Raw genomic sequence first — 26,486 nt, 5'->3', positions numbered from 1 at the left:
GGAAATGCTGGGATTTCTAATACCTCCGGTTTGTGGGGTTTTTTTCTTAAATCCAACTTCAATTTATAATTTAATCCCAAAATCACAAGGTGGAAAATGACTGGCAATTTATAATGCCTGTGAGAGTGTCATGTAATAAGTGAATTAAATTTGAAGAAAAATGCATGTTCTCACAATAGCCTTCAATTTATGTCATCTTATCTCTTGGCCTCAACTGTGGTGATATAATCTAGTCCTGGTAAGCACATTGGCGATTCAGACATCAAATTTTTTTTCCTTTTAGTGTCAGAATGTTGAAGGTGTTTTCTCTGAAAAAGTACCTTAGTTTAGTAAGAAGCTCATATATATATATAAAATATAGTTTTTTCCAAATGTCTAATTTACTTATTGAATCAAATAGACTGTATGAAACAAGGAAATTCTCTGTAAGACTTTATTCTTTCAAGGAAATCACTTATGAAGAATGTCATAGCCAAGTACTTACCTGGCAAATACCTGGAAAATCAAAGAAAAAGAGGATTAAGTCCAAATTCAACATTTTCCTGCAGGTCTTTCAGGTTGTAGTGTAAAATTCATGTGCGGGAATGGACTTCCTGTCCTTTGGATTGGAAAATGTTGGTGTCTGATAGAAGAGGCTCTGAATGACAAGCTCAACACATCCCTGTGTATCTGGGCTACATTCCAATTTTTGACAATATAAGTGCTTTTCACTTACGCTAGCAGCACCTCTGCAGAATGACTAGCTGGACCATTTAAAAAACATCCTTTATGTGGTTCTGACACATATTCCTACCTCTTGTATTCATTGCCATTGCTGCCTTATACCTCCGATTCAATTTCCCATTTTATTATTATACTTGTGATTATAAAGCAGTGACAGGCAGATCTCCAAATACTCAGAGGTCAGCCTCCGTTCAAATAGGCATCCAAAAGTGTAGATATTCGTCTGAAGTGAACTATGGACATATATAAGTCAGTTTCTGCAACCTGTTCTCCTTACTGGTATCGGATTCTTGATGGTAGAAATCAATTGGAGGACTTAAAACTAAATTGCAGAGGCTTAATTTATTTTAGAACTTATCAGCAAAAGCAGAAAATACAAATCCAGGCCACCTTGCACAGAAAATGTGTTGAGAGATTTTTTTCTCTTCCTTTCTTCCACTGGTTCATGGACTAAACTATTCATAGAATCACTATTATTGGATATCTATGATATGATAACTATTCTGGGATATCTGTTGAAATCTTCCCACTGATGTGAAACTAGAAGAAGCAAAGCTAACCAAATTGTTTTATTACCATAAGGCAAAAGAAATAGGTAAAATATCATAAACGAAAAGATAGTTATGTCTTGAAAACTAACGAAGAGTATTTAAAATTGCCTGAAATACTGAATAAGTTTATCCAGAACAAAACATAAAAAAAGTTTTAGAATTTTTTTTTCTTGTCATAAATTACAAGGAAAACAACAAATAGGGAAAAATTTAAGCAAAATAATTCTTCAACAGAAAACCTGCCAGTTGCCTTATTTAGATCAGATAAATTAAACATTTATGTTGGAATTTCTGAAGGAAACTGACTTTGAAATCAATAGGTAGCTTTAAAGATGTTTCTCATACAGTATTAATTTTGGTATATGTTTTGTAGAGACTTTTCTGCTAGCATAAGGGTATAAACTGTACTTTTCTTGTGTATTTCCTCTGAAATGATATCTTAGATATTTGTGAAGGCCCTATATATTGCACCAAGCTGTTTATGGTATGTAAGTGTTTCTAAATTTCCTTTTGGAAAAGTTATTAAGGCCAGATCTTATACACAGCCAATGTGGACAATGTGCTGTAAGTGCAGGTATAACGGAAAAAGATTTTTAAACGGCCTTTTTTTCACTGCCTTATTGGCCGTGTTGCTAACAATGATCTCAGTGTGACCATATTCTTTGTAGAGGCAGTCTGCCTGGAGGGCTCTGCCAACCTGTACTGTTCTCTGATAGTGATCTGAGGCAGAAAGTTCAACACAGACTGGTGTGGCAAAGCAAAGAGGGATCAGTTTTCAGCCCCTCTTGTAGTTCAAGAACGGTAAGCAGTTTCTAAACTCCTGCCAAGGACATCAGCTCTTGCTGCATCAGTATTCTTGTCTAACTCCGCTTAAAAAGGTGTAGAGTTAGATGACAGAGGCAGTGCTGTGCAGGTGCAACGTTCACTGCGTCTGTCGGTTAGATGATTTAGACCTTCCTTCATCACTGCTTTTGCTCGAAGTCACTGACTCCTCTCCCGTATGGAAACTCATTTTTTCACCACTGTGTACTGCTTCCATATCCATTCCTTAGCCTACCTCATCCACCTTATAAACATGTGCAACTTCAAACAGTTTTATTGCCCTCTTTACAACAGGTGCCAAACTCTGTAAATAGGATGAAAAAAAAAATAAAATAAAAAATAGGATGGTATAAATGTAAGCAGGGCAATGTTCCTGGTAATTTTGGCTCAAATGTGAAGTCAAGGTGTATTGGCTTAACAAACTGTTATCAGCCGAACTATGCTTCTCTATCCATGTCTGCTGTAAGATGTTGCAGTTTATCGAACATTTGAACACAAGAGGATGCCTTGCATGACCTCACACTGACAGTTACGGTAGCTCGGCTGATGTGCCATATGCTGTTTTATTGCTGTAAGTCAGGGGTAGGGCAGAGCCCTCTGCCAGTGAAAGGTAGAAGGCTTGAAGGGAAAAGTTTTAGCACACCCTCTCTTGGAATGTCTTAAAAATTAATAGTGGGAACTAAAGCTAACATCAGCCACAACCCCGCACTCGCACACCTCATCCACACACACACATGCACACTATCTAAGCTCTTCAAATGTAAGAGATAACAGGGGTATAGGCTAGGCAGGTGATCTCTCTTCAACCAGAATAATTTTACTGGAGCCACATGGATGAAAAATGTTGATGTGCACAGTAATTTACATGACAGCATAAATACAGGATGTCTTACCTAAGTCCCAGCTCTGGATAAGGATGCAGGAGCTCATATCTTTATTTGATTCTGTTTACTGGATGCTTTGAAGGGAGCAGAGGAGAGAAGAAAAAAGAAATTTCAGTGGACAAAAAAGAAACATAGTGAAATAATTAAATTTCAGTCTTTGTTCTCAAGGACTTCTCTTGAGCTTATCTAATGAAAGTGAACTACATTCTTCTCCTTTAAATGGTTGTTAATGCTGCTCTCAGGTAAGAGAGTGAAGGAGGTAGTATAATTGAAGATTTAATTTTGTACTGTATCATAAACCAGCTTTGCTAAAGCCCAACAACAGTGAAGTGGTTCATTACATTTTAGTGTCTGATGTAAATAAGATCCTTGAGTGTGTAAGATCAATCTTTCCAAGGGCCAAAATATTTTGCTGTTCCCAAGTTTGGTTTCTTTGTTCAGACTGAATAAGCTCATCTCACATGCATTTAGAAAACAACTTGAATTTTAATTTTATTCTAATGGCTAATTGTGTCTGCTATGGTTATGTGCCTCTAATTCCCACAAAAAAGCCCCTCAGCTTTTGCAGAAAGACTCTTTGGAGATTTTATAGAGTTATTGACCAAATCAGAAATGTGCAGTCAAGTAAAGCAGAGTTACTATGATCAGTGTGTCAGAGGCAGAATTTTTTCCATTGCCAGCTATCCAGGGAGGAGGAAAGACACGACTGCAGACTTTTCCACAACAGAAAGGCATTTTATAAGTGGTAGATGTTTGTAAGCTAGTCCCTTTTATTTGACCAGTTATTTTGGTCCCACTTTGTTCAACTTCCATTGTCACTGCTTACTTCATAACTCCATTGAAAGAGGAGTCATCTTAGACTGTAAAGCAGAAGTTTTAAAGAGAGGACCAAGGGAATTTAACTATTTTACATTCTCTTTATTTTAATGTCATAACATTTTATCTATGATATGAGACAGAATTTTTCGGTGGTACTGAAAACCTAACTCCTTTTGTGATGCGTTTATTTGATTTGTCTGTCCATGTCAATCAGTTTCTATCTCATCCTGTTTAAAAAAAAGACACCTAAATACTAGAAGAAGGCTGTATGATGTCTTCTGACCAGAGCTTCCACTGACCTCAGTGTGAGTTCAGTGTGCAGAACTCTTCATCTTTTCTTCTTCTTACTTAGTTAAAAAAGAATAAAGCCAACATCAGACCCACTTTTGAAGTTATGGCTGAGTTATACATATTTGCTACTGGTGTTCCAGGGAAAACAATTTCCTAAGTTTGAGTGTTTAGCATGGAGCAGAAGTGACAGAACAGAGTGCCAGTGGAGAACATTATATAGAGCTATTTAAAGGTTGTCCTCGACCTTTCCACCTCTGTTAAAGCCTCTTGAGAGCAATTTAAACTTTTCTTCTGCCAGTTGCCTACTGTCAGTTCCATATTTGTGTTTGTTCTCTCCATGCTATGGATGTAAGGTATCAGAGCACATTATGGGGAGATCTTCCAAATCCTCTTTTAAACTCTTGTCTGAGAAAGAGCCCTCAGATTCAGCCAGGTTGACCTTGGCAGTTAAAGTTCACAGCAAGACTTTTGTTTCCTTGATCTCTCAAGCCAACTTTTAACAGACAGTGGATTGAAATCTGACCTGAATGAAGACAATGGAAGTTTTATTATTGACACTGATGAGTCCAAGATTTTAAATACTTTTTATGTATGAATTTTCTTCTGAGATACATACATGCATGCATACATATCTGTATATATGCAAATAGGTACAGGTATCTAATACTGGTAAATTACAAATTTCTTGTACCAAAAATGTTCTACCAACATGACTTCTGTCCATTTATGAAGTGCTATAAAGAGTGCTATTTTCAACACAGTCTTCATGGCAAAATTATTAAATACTGCAGGTACTTACACATGCAGACTTCTTCACTGCTCAAACCTGTTATGTGTAATGCCCTAAAAAGTATGTTCTACCACAAATACGTTCTATCACAAAGACACTGCTAAATTGTTGGAAAGACACTTATTGTATTTTGAGGAATCCTACAGAATTCCTGATCTCTAACCATAAACATAAAATACAGAAGTGGAGCAAGAAGTAAGTTACTGGTGGAGGTTGCATTCTTTGATCTCTTTTCTTTTATTCTTAACTTCAGCATTGTCATTTGAGAAGGAACATAAAAGCATGTCAATGTTATGCTTACAGATCAGGAAAAGCCCACAACAGGTTCATGTAGGCTGTCAGTGCTCACATCTGGCTAGTTTGGAGGTGTTATTATATGTATTTCTGTGTCAAAATTGGTGTAATATGTGGAAGATCAGCTTTTATTTCATGTCCGAGTGAGTTGTCATAATTTAATACAAGCATGGAAAAAGCGCAGCAGCTGCTCTGAAGCAATTTGAAAGGAGTTACACAAATTTATCACAGGCAGAATAGCACCTTATTATTGCAAAATCTGCTTTTGCTAATTGCCACTGTAGCCGTCATTCTCTTGTAGTCTGAGCGCAGGAAATAAATACAATGATCACTGGTAATAGTTTTGGATATTTGTTGGCGTATTTATGGTAACTGTGCCTATCTCTCAGCTATTTTGTTTCAAAATACCGCTTCTAGAAATGCAAAGTGCTAACTGAGAAAACTTTTTTTCTTTATTCCTTCCTTTGAAGACAAAGACAGGGATTTGTTTGCTGCAGGATGGTAACCAGGAGCCTTTCAAAGTGCGACTGCACTTAGCCAAAGATATTTTGATGATCCAGGAGCAGGATGTGATCTGTGTGTCTGGTGAGCCTTTCTATTCTGGTGTAAGTAGTTTTTATTTTTTCTTTAAGATGTACTTTATACAAAGCAAAAATTCTCTGTGTGTGTGTGTGCGTGCGCACGCGTGCACACGCATATGTATGCATTTACTCCCACAGTTTGATATTTCATTTTATACTGTTAACACTAAGTCTATTTTAACAGATCATCTTTTGAGGGTAAATCTTAGCAATACTCATTTAAGCAACAGCAATAAGATAATTAATAAGTTATGTGCATGGCTACAGTGTTGTTTCTCTGTACTCACCTTTGAATATTGGAGCTGCTGAATGTGATAGGAATGACACAAGCAGTGATTTTTGCAGTGAATACAGATATCTCAATGTACTTACATATCTGAGTATTGTCCGTGGAGTTGATAAGACAGTTGATGGGTAACTGTTATGGCAGGACTCTGCTGGTAGAGGAATCATCTGCTATCCTCTGTTGCTTTGGCTGCTTCATATGGTAGCACACCACCAGACTTCATGCTTGCTGCCAGTCCACGCTGCGAGGGTCACTAGTTTTACCAGCACATCATGTTAATAAAGATGGACTTCAGCTGGCACAGTGTAATAGTGTGATTTATGTATTACTGTTTTTACATGATGTGTCAGTTTTCTTATTTAAGCATCATATTAAATTTTGTGCATAAGAAACTGAGCTTTGTAGACAATTATTTGGCAGATCTGTAAAATGCTATATAGAATAATATTGTAGGTTTTGGAGCTACGATAATGTTGAGTTTTTATTTAATTCTAGAAGAAAGATAAAAAAATAATAGAAACCATTTACTATTCATTTCTATAGACAGTTTTATAGATACTGTAATTATATTTTGTAGAGATATTTTTAAGATTTATGGGGAACTATCATAAACATTCTGCTCTCCCTTTGAGCTAAATAAAATTATCATAGGATTTCACGTTAAATCTTGTGAGGCATAGTAGTGTAATATCTGTTTATGCAAATGTTATGTGACTGCTATTATGTCTGTCTGTTTTATTAATTAATTGTTGCTGTTGTCACATCCCTATATCTCTAAATGCAAGTACAATAAAAAGATTCAAAGAAGAAACCAGAAATAAATTGGTAGAATGTTAGCAGTGCTAACAGTGTGGAAGATTAATGGAAAGCATATAGGAGAATCCATCTCACTGTTAGGAACATCTCAAGGAGAATGGTTCTGAGTTTTTCTCCGAAACAAGAGGAACACACTGCCTACACTGTCTCCATAAAGGCTGGGTTTATTTGCATGACAAATCTGACATTAGTTTTTGACAGTTCCATGCTGTACAAATACAATTTACTAATACAGGTCTCTGTGATTTATATGGAATATAGATGCTCCTTTTACCAATTAGACCTTACTGTTCCTGTTCCTCAACATGCAGGACATCTAGCAGCCCATACAGAAAGAAATTATGAGTTCAAACCCAGGTTATAGTTGTTCATATAGCAACACACACTGTGGCGCCATTACTTTACCAACCCCATTCTGGGGTCTGATATCTCTACGATATATAATTCTTAGTAACAGATTTTATCACTCAAAAATATGACTTTCATTATTGTGCTGTAATATCTATTACTACTTCTGAACTTGTTATTTAAATGTCTTCATGAAGTGCATGTTTAATTTCTTTTCCATTTCACAGCAAGGCTTTCTCTTACAGTTCTGCCCTCTTAAGTTTTGCAGTGACACTGTAGAAAATAGTGGATGATTTGCTTCACCAATTACACCCCCCCATCTTATTTGCATATTGAATGCATAACTCATTAACTGATTGATATTAGTGTGGTGATGAGAAGTTTCTTTTCTCTTGGAACTGTCATTGTTAGACTAGTGACTTTGAGCACTTTACCCTGATTTCCTCTGGGATTAAAGCTAGGTCTTGAATCAGTAGGTTCATTCCAACTAAGGATGATTGGCATTCCACAGACAGTTAACTGTCCTTTTGTCACAGGTCATTTAAATCATCTGGAATCATATGCTTTGATTGTATAGTATGACGAGACAAGTCCCACGGGCTTCCTGTTTTTTTTTTCATTTTTTCCTCATTTTTATTCCTGATTTAATAGGTTTCTTTTTTTGTTTGTTTGTTTGGTTGGTTTTTTGTATGTTTTACTTTGCTTGGTTGATTTCGTTATGTTCCCTCTGTCATTCTAGATGACTGACCACATCTGTTTTTCTTTTACATGCATTCTACAGAACAGGAGCAAGTGTTTTCATTAGCAACTGACATTGAATGCCTCATAGAATAAAGTCTAAAGAATAAAAATAATATTTGTAACTGAGGAACAATAGTGTTGTTAAATTTTACAGACAAGTAGCTACAGTAAAGGTTCTTTTTAATGTGTTTTAATAAATAATCTTCAAATAATTTAATTATAAGGATTTACTTATTCACTTCTGCACTGTGAAGGAACAAAAGGCTGTTACTATGTTTCTAGTTCAGAACAGTGTCTCTTCTGTTTGTTGGGTCTGAATCAATTTGCATGCTCCTCTGTGTAGGACAGACTTTAAACAGGCACTTAACGTTCCAGCGCTATCCTGATCTGCATCCTGTGGAACAATCTAAATTAAATCAATGGCTCCTTAGGAATGAGGTGCTGCTTAATGTGAGTACATGGGATAAGGACCTAGTTCTTAATTTAGAATGCTTCCTTTTTGGTTGAAAACAGTTCTACTTTCCCAAAAATGAAGAGGTGCAAGGGAACCTTGTTTCCTCTTTCATTGTATATGGTTTGGAGTAAGAGAATACTGTGCGTAAAAGGTTATAAGCAACATAAACAGTGTTAAACACTAAAAAAGAACTAAAACACTAAAAAACCTAAAAACTGTTTCTTTAGCAGGCTGAACAAAATTATAGTGTTAGTCAGGGTCCTGCAGTGATTGTACTTGTAGCAATTCCATAAAGCATCAAAGGTCGTTCAAACGATCATGGATTAGATGTAAATTTGAGCATCAGTTGCATCAATAAGTATTACAGAGATTTCTTTATGCATGCAACAAGACAGACTTGCATTCCAAGAGACAGAAACATAGTGGGTTCTGCATTGTGCTGCTAGTGGATATCTGACATAGATTTGAACTCCAGTGCGAATGACCAAAAGTGAGATGAGAACATTTTATGAAAATCAACGCCTAGAAGGCAGTACCTTTACTAATCTGAATTAAATCCTTGCCTGTAGAGAGGCTTTAAAGTATGGGAAGTGTATGCCTGAGTTGGAGTAGCTTGTGTGCTGAAGATAGCCATAAGTCTCTCTGTGGGAAAATTGGAAGATAAGACCAGTGACTGTTAGATCAGGTAAACCTTTTTCTCCACTAAAGTACTGGACCCTCACAAAATATTTTTTCATAATTGTGGTATTGCCAGCAGATAGCTTTCTTATCATTATAATCATCATAAATCTCCATGTCAGTTACTTGTGGTGCAGAATGCTTATGTTTTTTACTCTTTTCATCTGAAAAAGAATTTCCCTGAAAACAGCTGAATTAAACCATGTAGGAACTTCATCAGTATTAGTGGCAGAAGTGTAGAATATTCCTTTTAAACATATTTCTTGAATTACATGAAATAATACTCACAAAAGTTTGCTATATGGTGTTACAGATGGCAGTGTGCAATAAGGCAACCCCCAGTCTTTTTAGACCTATAGCTCAATAGCTTGGACTAACATGGACAGCCTAATACTGACCTTGCTGACAGTTATGATGGGAGGGGGGATAACCTAAGATATGGCATGTCTGATCTGAAATGTGACTCTTCTGTAGGTTATTCCTAGGAAAAAGTTTTAATCTTTGGAATTCCAGAATCAAAATTTTTATTTTAGAGTTAATCCTCGCAATTACCATCACCTTTCATGAACATCTGAAATTAAAGTAAAAGGATTATTGTGCTTTATCTAGAAAAGTAGTTTATCTGTCTAGGCAGTCATGTTTTTTTCCTTCTTTTCTTTAATAGATTTTATTTGTTTGCTGATTGTACTGAGAAATTTTTCTAATAGTCTGTACTTAGAAATTTTTCTTATAGAGTGTATGTGCACGTGAGATCCATAAACCAAGGATATGACAACATACCATATGACAAGATGGATGATTTGAATTAGCTACTGTTTTTCTAAAAGACTGAAAATGAACTGTGAGCAGCTGGCAAATTGCTAAGTTCAGCTACAAGGACAGTTTGCATTTTCACCTAGTTTTCTTAAAAGTTCTGTTAAAAAGTCATAGAGATTCCAAAATACTGCTAACTCACTTGGTGATAAGATATAGATTTTTCTCATTTCTTTCGAGTAATGTAATTCTACGGTGCTGTATAGTAACGTGTTATTTAATTAAATATTAATGATTTCTTTCAGGATTTTTTTTAATTAAGATTTTTTAGAAGATCATTCATCATTTCAATACTAGTAAAAAGTGAACGCACATTTTGTGAATTTATGGAGCAACAGCTCCCACAGTAGTATCGTGTTTGTCCAAGGATTTAACTGAGGTTCATACAGATGTATCTGATGTAACCTGTGGACTGTAATTGGTTTTTTGATAGAGGAAAAAAAATTCATCAATAAACACCTTTTCCAAGATCAGAAAGTAACACTGACTTAAATTGTTGAACTGTGGCCAGATCTGATTTCTGGCACTATTAATCACACAATCATTCTTCTGTTTCTTGTAAAGATAAGAACATGTTATATCTCACTTTTAAAGTTGTCCTTTTGCTATTGTGAAATCAAGTGTGTTGAAAGATTTATAACTGTATAGAAAGTCCATATGGTACTACAAAATCGTGTTAGAGATAGTGTTTCAACTTAGAAACTTTGCACAATAGCATATTTTTCATTATTTTTTTATTTAAATGATAAAGCTATTATTAAACTATAAGTTTAAATTCAGAACATATCACTTAACTGTGACTTGCCTAAGCGCTCAGACGAAGTTATTACATTTCCCTTGCTTGCACATTTTAGAGTTTTGGAGACTTCCTGAGAGTGAGTTTTAAATCTGTTACCTTGGATTATTGTTTTTTGAGAGTTTAAAATTTTCTTTTCATATATTTTGGGCCAGGTGAAACAAGTTCAATTAACGTTAGTAATGTTAATGAGTAGAAAAATGAGTGAAGAAAAAGTGAAAAGCTTAAAACAGTAAACATATGGTTTTGATTTCTTTTCTGTATTGTATTTGTTTCTGTATTTATTTACTATTTTGATTCTGATACGTGATTGAATAATATGAGTGATGCCGAAGTGAAACTCTCTGTCCTGAAGAGAATTGCAAATATGTGAACAGATAGGTCACCTTTCAAGCACTTTCCATTCTTGTTACCGTCACAGAGCTACCAGTAAGAATGGTGATTTTTTTTTTTTACCGTGTTGGTATCTGTCACCTGTTCAGTGGAGTGAATCCATTTTTTCACAGAAGTCGTCAAATATCTATCAGATGGTGGTAACTTTTTTTTTCTCCTGCCAATCTGGACAGCTTTTAAGTGACAACCTAGAACTGATAGATGTAAATATGATTATTCAGGGACAAGTTAAGCCAACTTATTTTTCTGCAGCTGCTTAAAAATAAAAAGCATAGCAATCTACTGAGGTTCAAACACAGGACTGCCATTTGTACAGCAAAATTTGAAAGAGCAGAATAGCTTTTTCTCACTGGAAGAGAAATATTGCAAACCAGAAAACACTTGGAGAATCCAAAGCATTGATCGATGTCAGTATATGATGTGAGCAGTAGCTGGAAACTACAGCTTTCACGAAGTTACAGAGAGTGTTCATTACCAAGCCTAGTGAGAATTCAGAGCTATACTGACTTTGGTTTTGTGTTTTTCTCTCTTTTATTTCTATATTAAGAAATGCAGTACTTTTGAAATAAATCATGCCTAGGAGTAGAATTTTTATAAGTAGATATTTAGGTGAATGTTTCTGCTTTTAGTCATATGCTGTAGCACTGGGAACATTTGAAGTGAGAACTAGAAAAGGGTTGAGTGCTCTTGCTCGTTCCAGTCAGTGTTAACAGTCTACACAACATAGCTGTGTTTACTGTCCTCAATCTCCAACAGGACTGCAGAGGAAGGTGGATTTCCAATTGACCAGGCGTTCTGCCACCATACCTTGCTGCTAACCTTCTCCAGTTGCATAAGGAACTGAAATAAAGAGACCAGCTTTGAATATCACATGACAGAAATTGTTAGCAGACGAGCAAGTCTGCTGGCAAATCTTGTTAACACTGTTAATTCCAACTAGAAATGTGACTAACCTGTCTCCTCTGTCTTTTATCATAGAATCACAGAATCATAGAAAGGTTTGGGTTGGAAGGCACCTTAAACATCATCTCGTTCCAACCCCCCTGCTGTGGGCAGGGACACCTTCCACTAGACCAGGTTGCTCAAAGCCACATCCAACCTGGCCTTGAACAACTCCAAGGTTGGGACATCCACAGCTTCTCTGGGCAACCTGTTCTAGTGCCTCACCACCCTCAGAGTAAAAAATTTCTTCTTAACACCTAATCTGAATCTGCCCTCTTTCAGTTACCCCTCATCCTATCACTACACTCCCTCATAAAAAGTCCCTCCCCACCTTTTCTGTAGACCTCCTTTAAGTACTGAAAGACCTCTATAAGGTCTCCCCAGAGCCTTCTCTTCTCCATGCTGAACAATACCAACTCTCTCAGCCTGTCCTCATAGGAGAGGTGCTGCAGCCCTCTGGTCATCTTCCTGGCCCTCCTCTGGACTCGATCCAACAGGTCCATGTCTTATGTTGGGGGCTCCAGAGCTGGACACAGTACTCCAGGTGGGGTCTCACCAGAGTAGAGGGGCAGAATCACCTCCCTTGACCTGCTGGCCACACTTCTTATGATTGGCTTTCTAGGCTGCATTGTCATCTCATGTTTGGCTTCTCATCAACCAACACCCTAAGTCCTTCTCCTCAGGGTTGCTCTCAGTCCATTCTCCACCTAGCTTGTATTTGTGCTTGGGATTGCCCCGACCCATGTGCAGGGCCTTACACTTAGCCTTTTTGAGCTTCGTGAGGTTTGCACAGGCCCACTTCTCAAGCCTGTCCAGGTCCCTCTGGATTACATCCCTTCCCTCGAGCATATTTACCTCGCCACACAGCTTGGTGTCGTTGGCAAACTTGCTGAGGGTGCACTCAATCGCACTGTCCAAAGATGTCAAACAGCAGTGGTTCCAATACTGACCCCTGATGAACACCACTCGTCACTGGTCTCTACTTGGACATTGAGCTGTTGACCACAGCTCTTTGAGTGTGACTGTCCAGTCAATTCTTTATCCACTGCATGATTCATCCGGTAAATCCATGTGTCTCCCATTTAGAGACAAGGATGTCATGTGGCACTCAGAATGAGTATAAAGTTTGACTGCCTATGTCAATTCATCTGAATAAATGCCAGGAAGAGAGAATAAAGCATTACTAAAAATAGAATATAAAACTTCCCTTCATGAAAATGTATGAAACAATGCAATGAAAAAAAAATTCTCATGACATTTTCTTATTTCAAAATGTAGTGGGATTACTAATAATTGATAAACTACATGAGAGCTTGGCCTTGAAGGTATTGTCGCATGAAATGTTAACAGGCTGATTTATGAAGTTGCTGACAATTTATTGATTATATTTCATTATTGCATTTTAAAAATTATATTCTAACATTTCCCTCCTTTTTTTCTCTACATTTTTCCATGTCACTGTGCTATTGTAGATTCCTCTCCGTGTTTTTTCCTCTTTTCCCACCTACTGTTTTGTTCTGCACCCATTCAGCTTTTTTCCATGTTCTTCCATACGTACAGTACCTTGGTGTCTGTTCTATCCACAGTGAACAGAGAGGTCTCATTTTCTGTCTGGACCTAGACAAATTAATTCTTCATACCTTCACTCTTGTAAGATGAATAACCAGACACATCAGTGTCCCAAACTGAAAATGTAATATTTATATCCTTGTAAAAAGGTTGAGTAATGGAATATTGACATTTCACAGGCTGTTAACTCAGTTTTATCAAGACTTTTAACATTTCTTCATCCTTTTGTTCAACTGTTATTTGACTACGTTCGTAGAGACAAATAATTAGATCACATTAGATTACTGGTTTATATTATAGAGTATAAATAATTTGAAAGCATTACTAATTAATCGTTATTGTTAAGAGTCAGTTAAGCAATTATAAACTTTCTTTTACATCACATACCAATCAATATGAAATATTTGAATCTTTACTGTGCCCTAAGATTTAACTGTCAAAAATAACATTAATTCTTGACTAAATGTTAATAGTTAATGATAACATAGGATTCTGTGTTTTCCTTTCTTATTTACTGTTGCTGCGTGCTCACATGGTCATTCTTCATTTCTAATCTCATTTAAGATGACGTCTTTTGTCTCAAGAAGATCATAAGGATTTTAAGGAGAAATTTTAATACCTCTTTACCAAAAGCCTCAAAATCTTTGCTTCTGTTTCACTGCATAGCTCTGAGGAAGATTTTTTTTGACAAAACTCTTAGCTCTCCTTTCCAGTCAATGAACATATGTGTGGATGAGGAATTTTCTGAGTTAGAGGCATGGAAAATGCTGACAGCTTGGCAGCAGCTTTGAGTTTTTCAATAAAATTACAACTACTTTTGTTCTGTTCCAGGAAACACCTTTGCAAACTCTGCTCTGGATGTTGCATTTAGGGATACTAGGGGCTGTAACTTTCCCTCTGTTTGGTGTAATGTAGATAAAAAATGCAATAGTGGAATTACAAGCTCACATGACATTTTGTGTAGTCTTGGTATTGAACTAAGTAGCTTTTCATCAAAATCAAGTTTTATTTTGTAAACATGGAGATGAAGTTGCTTTTGGAATTTGAAAAACCATTGCAAATTCAGTCGTAGAATACTACCCTGTGCAAATAGAGGGGAAAGCAAACCTAAGTAAAATATTAATAGACAAATATACTTCTGCCACAGATTTTTAGTTAGATTTGTTTTTAGGCAGATAGTTGGAATCAATGGAGCAGCACTATCTTTAACCTGGAACAGCATAAATGCCCGATCAGAATACTTAGAGCACTTCTTTACTGGTATGAAATGTGTTGCCTTCCAGAGTTGTCACCATATTTTATTAATAAATCTTTGTAAAGCATTTTAAGAACTTAAAGCTATTAGACCAGTGAAAAGCATATAATTATTGTTATTGTTCACTTGAAATGCTAATTAAAGACATCAGAACAAAATAATTTGTTTTAGTTTGCTGCTCAAACTTCTTTATTGTATTAATCATTTTATTAAACTTATTATTGTACATTAAGATATAATGCTATGCTGACAAGATTCATTCAGTTCACCTTGGCTGAAGATGGCACTGAAAAAGAAGCTTCGTTTGGGTTTTTTGCGAGTCACATACAAAAAGTCACATGCAAATCATGCAAGTCACAAAGGAAAACTTAGTCGGATAAAAGAGTTTTCTGGCAAAGCATTTCAAAGCTGGTATCTGCCATCAAAATACTTATTCAAGTTACTTTGCAACTCTAAAGGGAGGAATTGGTCTTTCCAAAGTCAAATTTGACATCCTGGCTCTATACTCAATGGAGGGCATAGCATGAAGATGATTATCACCTGACTTGGGCACCTGCTTTGACTCACCTGGGTTGAATGTATTTATTTTCCTTTACTGATTACAGGAGAAAACTTGCCTTGACCAATGGCTCAGTTTTAGATGGATTCACTGTGGTTAGATGAGTGCTATCATTTTACTTTTAAACAACTGGGTAAAAAAAAAAAAAAAAAAAAAGAGGAGCTGATCAGAGCTGGTACCTGATCCTAAGCCAAAATTCTGGTGTATGAAATGTGTGACGCTTCTGATAGTTCTTGCAAAGTGGCTTCACTATATTGTTTATGTGATGTTTGCGATTGCAGACTAGGTGGTTATTGATGATTTACTAATGAAATATATGACTCGTATGTAATTCTGATTTGTATTTTTGAAAATCATTGTTTGCGTGTTTGTAATTGTTAGCTATCATGCTGTGAAGAATATGTAAGTCTGTACGCTTAAATACACCAGAGTAATATTTCTTTATTGTGAGACTGAGAAGTGTGTTGAATTAGCCTATGTTAAATACAATGCAATCCCTTCATTACACATAACGCATCACTTGGGTGGATCTAGTTTGCAATATGTTTTTAAAGTTCAGTTCAGTAACAGTCCAGACCTGAAATATTTAATGTCTAGTCTCAGTAGAGATGGAAAAGAACCTAGAGAAAATACCAGATGAAACCCTCTGATACATTTTGTTGTGCTGGAAAATTACAGTTGCTTGAAATTTTTCTGTTCCCTTTGCTTATTTTTACACAGTTTTGTCTATTTAGTAATCTGCTGTGCGAGCAAGGTATTTCTGAAACATGCATTTCTTTCTCTGAAAAAGTAGTGCCAAACTCCAGTGTGAAATGTTTCTAGTTTCCTGTCTGACAGTACCAGTAAGCTCACAAAATACCCCAAATCAGCTGTTTTCAGGGCTCACTTGGCTCTGCCTGCACTTGACTGAAAACCAGAAAAAATATTTTATCGATACTTTTATATGGCTAGTTGTGTGTGTGTTGTGCTACAAAAGACAACAACAAGGATAGATGTATTCTGCAGGAGAGCTTTCTGTTAGGCTTTTTAAAAGCATAGCTCAAGCTTAGAATATGTTCAGATGCCACTATTTAAACTTTACAGTGACTACTGACATATCACGTACTACAAATTTTAATGAAGATTTATGTTTTCACTGAGCATACTACTTCATTTGAAATTTAATTGTATAGTGTGATATTCTTTATTCCGTTCATGGTTAATGTAATACTGTCAAGCCAGTTTATTACAAGTTGCTATTTTTCAAGATCTTCTCAGGTAACACAAGTATTTTCTATTTGATTTGGGCATGTATAACAAAAATACTATAATGTATTGACCGGGGTGTACAAGTCAAGCTTCTGTTCTTAACTAGATATTGAAGACAAGCTGGAGCTGGAAATGAGATGGAGTTAAGAAAAATACAGCTACCAGTGGAGCCACAGCTGACAGTTTTCTGCTCGTTTCTCTAAACTCACTTTAGACCACACATCAGACTGTGGCCTATATTAGTTTATCCTGAATATATTGTCTGCAGCGTTACCTGCGGCTGAAACTGCTGGTCAGACAAAAAGTTTTCTAAATACAGTTTGTGGCCTGAAGTGAAAAAACTTTGTGGACTGAACCCAGTTTCCAGGAACTTCATTATGAAAGTTTCTTCCTACAAGGTGTGAGTTGAGAGACGAGAAGGCTCCTCTGGTCCCTCTGAACAGCACAGAAACATATGGATGAAACAAGATAGCCATATATTCCTCTATTGTCATGCTACACATTCATGTTTTGGGTTACAAATATAAGAGTGTATTTTTTTCATACATTTCAGATGTTAAAAAAAAATAAATTGAAATGTTTGGGCATTTAACAGCAAAGTTATGTACCTGTTTCTCAGGTTAAACATTTACAAGCATTAGCCAAAATAAATTAATGGAAAGTCTCATTTTAGCCCACCCATTTTGTCTTGCCATCCAAAACACTGGACTAGTTTATGCTTGCTTTTTCTGCAGTTACACAATTCATATTTATCAAAAATGTGGAAAAGAAAGAAGACAACTGGATTTTCCCCCAAATTCAGCAATATCAGTTTTCCAAAACTCTTATATTGTAGCCCTACATCCTTTTATTTTTCTTTCTATATATGAAGTGAGGAGGAAAAAGTATCTCTGAAGTTATTTCATCCCCTCTGTCACTGGTATGTTTCTGATGAGAGATTTATTCAAACCCAACTGATGCTCGCAATCTATGCTGATTGTACTGATATATATTAACATGTATAGATAAGATATATATGCAGACTTATGCTTTGCAATACATCTAACAAAATGAGTATAAAATCTAGATCACATGTAGAGGGCATAAAAAAAAAATCTATATATTCCTTGTATTTGTATCTGGACATATGGTATATCTGCTACTAAGATTTTTTAGTGCTAGTAACGAAAGTGACTAGTTCTAAACGATCTTTGGGAATAAAGTCAACAAGACAGACTAGAAAAAAAACCCTCTTTTTTGTAAATGTTCATGTCTAGGACAGATACTAGCCCACGGTTTTTACAGAACAAATTTTAGGAAGAGCAATAAAAGGAAAAGAAAATGGTTGTTTTAAATAATTCTGACTGTAAGAGCACCATTTAAATCATTGGTTATGATTTTTAAACCATAGCTCTGAGGTCAACAGTGGATGTGTTTGTATTTTTTTTTTTTATTATTTTGATCAGGACTGTACTTTGAAATGAATTTCTGTATGATGATGTGCACTTACCATGCTTTGGTTCACATCACTGAGTGGTCTTGGAGTACACAAACTGTATTCCTTTTGGAGGAAACTAATTGAAAAATGTGCTACAGGAGTGCAGTTTATGTGCTTCAGCATGTAATGCTCAATCTGCATATGGGACCAGTTTAAGACTAGTAGAGGTTAAGACCTCTCAAATGCATGTGTTATGCACTAACTGCTAAACTCTATAGTTCTGTTCTTATTGCATTGCAGTACTTGCTAGTATGGTATTAATTGAACAAACAAATTTTTGTTTGAGACAGGACTTCTGCTTTTCTTCCAAACTTTGTCATTTTCCTCTGCAGCATAGGTTTCATGGGATTTTCGCATTCAGGAACTCACAAGTTTATTAAAACAGGAAAAATCAATGTAGGATGGAAGCACAGAAACAACTTATTGAAGTGTGAATATAGATGTTATGGCGCAAAACATTGAATCTAACAAAACTTGGGTTTTATTTTTTTTTTTTTTTCTAGGAAAGAACAGTAACAATTAGAAGACAGACTGTAGGAGGATTTGGGTTAAGTATAAAGGTAGGATGATTTTTTTGGTCTATTATTTCATGTTACACAAGAAGTGTCTTTATATATAGTTAATATTTGTTTTAAAGAAAACAAACTGTATTTTAGAGGATTAAAAATAAGACAGCAAACACATTCTAGGATGTTAGATACTTTCACAGTAGGCAACCAGCAACTACACTGCCCTATGGAATGGAAGGCAATGGAAAGATCATTCCCTTAAGATTCAAGCTGAGCAACTCTGTAATAAGATTTGATATGAGAGCTGAAAAGTGTTTGCAACTGCACAGACTGTACTTTTGTTCAACAGCACTCTAATTTAAGTGGTTATTAATGAAAGCTAAATTACAGTGGCAGGCACTTGGAACAGCCAATAAGTTCATCATCAATTCTCTTTTACAAAGAATATCACATTAATTCACTGCAATTCATTAGTAGGACAGAAAGTGTTATTGCTTTCTCCTATTGTTTATTTTGTTGTAGATCAAGCAAAGGCAGCAATTTATCATGTTACATATTTTTGCTTTCTTCAGTAATATTTAAGAACACATGTGAGTGTAGGTGATCCTTTTTGAGGGAGGGAGGGATGAGGAGAGGGAGGAAGGGTTAATCAATTCTGTCATCATAATCTATGATTTTGAAAATCTTACCTTGGCTTTGAATCTCAGTGTAGACAACACAACATTAATTTTATCTTCCAAACACAGCAGTCCTCAGTCTCAAGATAGCTATGGAAACAAGTGAAGTGTACTTCACATGAATGCAAAGAGGCTTAAATTATGCGTATAAAGTGAAAGTATACACTTTCCTGTGAACATCTGCTAGAGCTGACCTTATAGGAAGTGACTCAGAAGAGGGATTAATGTGCATTTGTGTTGTCATTGATAAGAATATTGCTGAACAGAAATAGTAGTTCTTAAAATATGTCTTGGTACACTTGTTGTTATGCTTTTGACCCACTAAAGATCCCTATTCAAGGAAAACGAATTACTGTTTTGTGGCAAAGTTTCTCATGAGTTTAGTCAACAGCACACAAGTTATTTTCCTCCAATATCATTATAGGTTACAGGTCACTGAATAACGACGAAGTAATGCGTTTCAGTGTAAAATCAGGTATATGGGTGAATGAGGTTCTAGTTAGCTGGTGATAAGAAGTAACTGGTTACACTAAGGACTTTTGAGGTTTGGAGAGCAAATCTCATCAAGAGTCAATGAAATTGATTTTTTAGTTACATATATTACAATGGATTATCTTTTAGAGTTAAAATTGCTGACAAGCTCAAAATCACATTACTTAAGTATCAGGTACATTGTAGAAAAAAAATCATTGAGAAATATAAATTAAATGAGAAAGTGCAATAGTCTTTCTTAAATTAGTAGAGCAAGATATTCTTAAATTTTTAAAGCAAGATATCCATTGTTCTGAAGAAAATTTTTGGAAGTTGCAGAAGTATTTAAAAGTGCTCAAACAGATTGTTTATTCAATCTTTCCTTTTTTTTTTTTTTGTTTAAGATCCTGCTTCAATAGAAAAAAAAACAATAAAAAGCTATATCAAGTGTCTTAGAAGCAACTGCAATAGAATTTGCAAATAAAGGCTTTAAGTTAAATTATTTTATTCAAACGTTTTCTAGGTTTTTTGTGAATAAACAAATAAAGGTTTTATGTGAAGCTACATAAATTCAGGTGCAAATAAATAATTTCTTTTTAATTTTTGGAATATCTAACAGTTAGGTGAAGAAATCCCTTCAACAGATGTCATTAAATAGAAAAGATATCATTTAATGACATTAAATAGAAAACCTATTTTAACAAAGGAAACTTGGATGGTGCAGGTTAGATAATGAAAATGGTGAGTAGAATTTTGTGTACTAGGATATTCTGTCGATATGTATCAAGCAGTATGATTTATTTTTTAAAATTATTTATTTAAAAAAAAACAATGAACATAGGACCTCTTTTGCTAGATCCCTTTATTAATAATCCTACATTCTCAAAAAGAAAGATTAGGGGATGTTTAGAGTGGATATTAGGAAATATTTTTTCACTAAAAGGGTTATTAGACATTGGAATAGGCTGCCCAGGAAGGTGGTGGATTCGCCATCCCTGGAGGTGTTTAAAAAAAGGGTAGATGTGGTGCTCAGGGACATGGTTTAGAGGTGGTTTTGTCAGGGTAGGTTGATGGTTGGACTTGATGATCTTAAAGGTCCCTTCTAACCTTAGTGATTCTATGATTCTGTGATTAACAAGCCATTGGATAGCAAACACAACATAAAACAAATAATTATTTAATATAATCTGCTATTATCATTTTAAGCTGGTAGTAAGAAACAGCTTAGAACCGGAACATAAATTAATGTTTTTGTAGTTTGGTAGGCAAACTTTATGAAGACTCACTGTAATGGACTTTTTAGGCATGCCATGAAGTGTCAATGTTAATTCCAAATATTCTGAAAAGTGCCAGTTTTCTGTTTTTAAAGGTGCTGTTCAATCAATGTTTGCTTCCTCTTGGAGATAAATAACAGTTTGTTACTGTGTTTTGGGGTTTTTTGCTTTATCTTGTAAGATTCTTGAACTTTAATAAAGGACTTACATTTATTTTAGTTTTAAATAGAAAAGTCATTGTTTTGTTTTAGTGCCTTAAAGTAGAGGTGTACAAGCCACCCTGTAGGAGTGAGGAGTGAGACCTTTCCTCCCTGTTTCAGCAACTCTCTCCCACAACCTCACATGCTACAGTAGTTCCTGTTGTCTTACTACTCTTATATTAGTTAAAGATGGGGGTTTTCTGAGGATTTACATTCTGGCAGTGGTGTATATCAGAGGATGCAGTTTGTCTGAGGTGTGAGTTATAGCAGTACAGTGATTAATGACTCCCACTTTAAAATATTTGCTTGTGCTTTGATAAATTTTTTTCTAGTTTTTGGCATTTTAGGGCATTATCATGCCTTTTTCCTGCTAAATTAAACACCCATATGCTATCAGAAATCTCACACGATCAAGTCACCTTTTAACTTTCTCTTGAGTAAATTTTGGAAGTGTCTTATCCCAGCTTAAGTATTCTGGACCTTTGGATTTTATTTTTTTTTCCAGAAGAGCAGAAGGTCAAAATGTTAATGATTCCAAAAGAAACTGTCCAGTTATCTTTTGGTGACTTGTTCTGTGCAGGGAATTCTCTTCCTTTCTGTTATAATCTGGGTGCTCCAACTATATTTGTAAAAGCAGAGATTCAGCTGACTGTTAATAAAACCTGCTTGTGAAATTGATTTTTACACAAGATCCAAACTTAAAACTTCATTTTACTGAAGTTAATGGTAAAAGTGTGATTGAATTTGAAGCGGAACTGATCTGTTTTACTCTTCAGAAGGAATTATTTTCTAATTTCTGAAGCCTATTTAGAGCCCTCAGTAATAAACTGGTGTTTATGAAGGAATAGCCATAGACTTAGATGTAGAAATTGATGTGTAGTGTAGTATTTCAGTTATTTATCACATCTTTAACAAGTTTGAGATGCAGAGATTTGACACAAGAAGCTGCTAAGTGTATGACTTCTGAAAGAACATCATGTTTCTCAATAATTGGAGCGTAGTGTTCTTGCAGACATAGACAATAAAATTGATAGTCGATTAAAGAAATTAAGGTTTGCAGTTAGAGCCAGAGTCCTGGCTACTGGGACTCTACAGTGCCATTTTCCTACCTCTGTTTTAATTATTCTTTTTAAATGGTGAACAGCATCACAGACCTGCTGGATTCAGTTTGACTTTTCAAAGTTTGACTTGATCAAAAAAATCTCTAAAGCAAGCATGCACACCTGTCCTGCTCACACTTATGTATATACTTAGATGATTCTCTTCATTCATTCTGCGATATTTTTTTATTAGCACATTTTCTTTGTGTTTCAAATTGAAACAACAGGAAAATAAAATAAAAAGGTTGGAAAACTTTTGTTAATAGATGAATCATGTAGCTTTTAGTTTAAAAAATTATCTTTTCATCTTTAAAGTCTTGTGTACTTGCAGAAGTTGGTGTTGAATGCATTTTGGAAGTGGCATTTTGGTTCCAGCTACGTTATTCTATCGAAAGGGAAAGTTTAAAAGTGCCAATTAACATTGGCACATTATTGTCCATATTGTTTAATTACTGGCATGATTCCTGGCACTGTTTTGGCTTACACCAACTAGTATTCTCTAAGAGAGTCCGTGAAACAGTTCAGAGCTTTACGTGGACTGCTTCCAATAGGCAACATGTATAAAGTCACCCTTTTTCAGTTGGGAAGACAGTTTATCCTCATAGACTTGAGCCATATTGTGCCAGTAGACCTTAAAACAAAAGCTCAAACAAACAGGTCCATTTTCTTAGTGGAATAAATGTTGCCTTTTAGTAAGAAATAAAAATGTCCTCTATGTTGTCTAACTCTGAGGATATTAAAGTCCAACAATTGGTCTAATTTTTTATAGACTCTCTCTGCTTAGGAAAACAAAATAGTAATTTTCATATTATACTTGGAGCCAAACACAAAACCAGGATTTGTCAATAAAAGTTACTAGTTTCAGTTGCCCTATTTTTCATACAACTAAAACTTCAGAAAAAAAACTCATACATAAAAACTGCAATAAGAAAAAATCTTTAGAACTGTATCATGCGGCACTTTGGAAGGAGGTGTGGGTGACCTCCCACCAGTAATGGCCAACATCCAGGACAGTGAGCTTCAAACAGCTGCCAGTAGTTAGAGCTTCCTCTGCTGCTTCTAGTAGGACCACCAGCTACCTTTACTCCAGGCTTATCCTTGCCTGCTTAAGGAAAAATGACAAAGAAAATTTGCATTACAAAGATCGGTGTTAGAGTTTGATAGAGGTCTGAGCAGTTAAGACTTCAACACTATTACTTGACATGCTTTTGTTCCCTCCTCTGGTCTGAGGTTATAACTACATGTCCACACTAGAGGGAGGGAGAATTTAAAACAATGGAAAAGTGGCCTCTGTTCCCAGGGCTTTCTTCAGCAGAGTATCTCCTGAGCCTATAAAACCAGAATTTAGACACGCATAGACTCTTTCTTCTATAGGACAGAGAATCAAGTATGGAGGATGCAGGATGCAAGGCTGCAGTCCAAATCTAAAATTGTATTCGACAAGGTGTTGCAGAATATATACAGCTTTTTTAGCAAATTGCTTCTGATGACTGGGTATAGATAGGTGGTCAACTATTTTCTCTTTCCATTATGAGTTTTGGTTTCTTAGAATAGCAGAAACACCTCCTATGACTAATTTAAAAGGAATTCTTAATGCTGGCCAGACTGGGATGCAGTGAGAGCAGATCATTTTCTTCAGTAGGACATTACTGAATGCTTCTTCAAATCTGCATTGTAAATGGATTTAGGTAGATATAGTGAGTGAGAGAGGAATAATCATGTTGTGTGCATTGCAGGCTGGCTTAGTAATAACAGTAATTTCCCTCTTTACTGATGACCTGAGTCTAAGGAGGGAGGGAGGCCATTTTACTGAGAAAAAAACATCTATGTTAGCTATGCTGAGCTTTAAACCCTACACTCCTTCACTGAGCTTCAAATGTCCTTCATAGCGCAATCTCTGTGTAACATTGGAGGCTTAGGCAGGGAAACGACGCAATTATTTTTCTGTTTGTTTGAAAAATTTGGAAGAAATTAAATGTGCATGGGACTAAGGAAAATCTGGAATGTGTAGGCTAAGTCTTATAAATTTAGTGAGCTTTAACTGATTATCTTAAGTGAAGCCAACTTTTACTGTTGCTGTTCCTCTGGTGAAAATCATTGAAAAATATTCAGCAACTTATAATGCTACAATTTATTTAGTCTGAATACATCTCTAAGCCTGGCTGACTTGAAGGTAGTCTCGTGGTCTTTGTGGAGTGAATACTGAGTCCATGCTACAAATATCAGTACATTCTGTGCTTGTCAACAGTCATCTCGTGCAATGCCAATAGAACTTTCTTGTAGACATATGATCGTTAATAATTACTGGGACCTCTATTAACTCAGTATTTTTAGAACGATTTACATTGATAGCCACTAAACAGAAGGAACTTTATTCCTATTTAAAACCCTATGGTTTCGCAGGAAATCCATCTTTATTCCATGACAGAAATAACTATTGAGTGCAGGAGCGTGTTTAGTTTCAAACAACTGGTTATTGCATGGAGAAGGGATATATACTGTTCCTTAGACCGCCAAAATACCCATGTCAGTCCTTTCCCCACCTTGACACTGGATGCCTGGACCTAAGAAAGCCATTCCTGAAGAGGAGAGTAAGCAAACTCTTAACCAGAATTCCTAGGCAAAATTAGAGTGTGGCAGACTGCCATTTCTGATGATCTGAATTTGTGCAGGTTACATTCAGGCTTACACTTTGATGCTCTCTACTAAGGAAAAAATATTTGTGTGTCTGTGTATATTTGCCTTTCTCTTCCTTCAAATTTTCTTTTTATTTAAGGTTTCTTTTTAATACTTGATTCTTAAGCACCATGAATGTTTCCAGTCCCACCAGGATAAATTGAATGAAGCAACAACATTGAATTGCTGCCGAACTGTTGAATTACTGTCCAGCTCTCCTTTATTTCCCGACATTTAATGGACACCTACTGTTCCATTTCTTAATGTTTCTTTTTCTGTTCCTGGTTACTTATTCCACGGCTTTGCTCACTCTTTGTGCTTGTACGACAGAGATGGGAATGAATAAAGGCTGCTTTTGAGATGAAAAGTCCGAATTTGCTTTTCTTGGGCTTTTGTTTACCTGTTTCTTGCCAGCATGAAAACAAAGTAGTCACAGTGTGGCTGCCATTGTAGTGTGATGGCCGTTTTGCTTTTGCAGGACACTATTTCATACATTATGATGTCCTTTTTCTTCAAGTCTTGTGGAGTTTTGAACAATGTACAATTCACTTCTTGAGCTGTTGATGGCAAGTGAAAACTCCTTTGTGAAAGGCAGTAAGGAATTAATCCCAATCAAACAGCTATTAAAAAAAAAAAAGAGAGAGAAATGCAGAAACAGAGTTATTTTCTCACTCTCTCTGAAAACTGCAGTTAGACAAAGGGTTAGATATGATTTTAAGCAAAAAGATATATCCAGTGACTGACGAGATTGCCATTTATTCTGTTTTCAGGGTGGAGCAGAACATAATATTCCAGTGGTCATTTCTAAGATTTCCAAAGAACAAAGAGGTGGGTGTCAGACTAGTAGACTGTGTTTTGACATGCTCCTTAAAGCAAGGTGATTAAGTCTTGAGGTTCTTCAGCAAGTGTTCAACAACAGCTATTGGTGTACCATTTCTCTCTCCATGTCATTATGATCTCTCTCTTCCTCCAAACTGTTCTCTGAAGAAGTACAGATTTTCTATTTGGAATATTTTGTAAACGGTCTTCAGCATGATTTTTCTTAAAAAAAGATTTTGTAAAGCATTATTTTTAAGGAGAGAAATAGGACAGTGTTTAGAGAATGGAAATATTTAACAAATTTCACAAAAGTTAATGATTTTGTGGCTTTTATTTCCAAATGGTTATTGCCAGGAAGCTATAGCAGATCAAATGTTTGCCCATTAAAGCATGGTAAGACAAGAAGAGAATGCACATCTTTTTGTACTGGTTAGTAGGGTGGTACTCAGACAGGGGTGGGTAATGGCAGAACCTTGATAAATCCCTATGTTATTTCAACATTAGATGCTGTGCTGTGTAAGCCTGTGCAGCAACTCATTCATAGCAAAACTGGTACTGCATAAGGGCTTAACCATACTTATTTTTAATGGAAGCAGAGCTGGTGCTGAATCCCTGGATTGTTTTTAACTG

At 35.8% G+C, this 26,486-nt stretch overlaps 1 protein-coding gene across 1 annotated transcript in view; it reads left to right on the top strand.

Moving 5' to 3' along the window:
• The first annotated feature begins 584 nt into the window (after window positions 1-584).
• Window positions 585-26,486, top strand: part of SNTG1 (syntrophin, gamma 1) — a 164,243-nt gene continuing 138,341 nt past the window's right edge. Inside the window, exons 1-4 of the mRNA XM_009889797.1 lie at window positions 585-614; window positions 5,645-5,779; window positions 18,634-18,690; window positions 25,808-25,865. Coding sequence (XP_009888099.1) covers window positions 585-614; window positions 5,645-5,779; window positions 18,634-18,690; window positions 25,808-25,865 — 280 coding nt within the window. The remainder of the gene's footprint in view (window positions 615-5,644; window positions 5,780-18,633; window positions 18,691-25,807; window positions 25,866-26,486) is intronic.

Source organism: Charadrius vociferus, unplaced genomic scaffold (genome assembly GCF_000708025.1).
Source record: "Charadrius vociferus isolate BGI_N301 unplaced genomic scaffold, ASM70802v2 scaffold8, whole genome shotgun sequence".
Taxonomy (NCBI): Eukaryota; Metazoa; Chordata; class Aves; order Charadriiformes; family Charadriidae; genus Charadrius; species Charadrius vociferus.
Note: the sequence above shows the minus strand (reverse complement) of the source record. Positions and strands in the feature narration are given on the sequence as shown.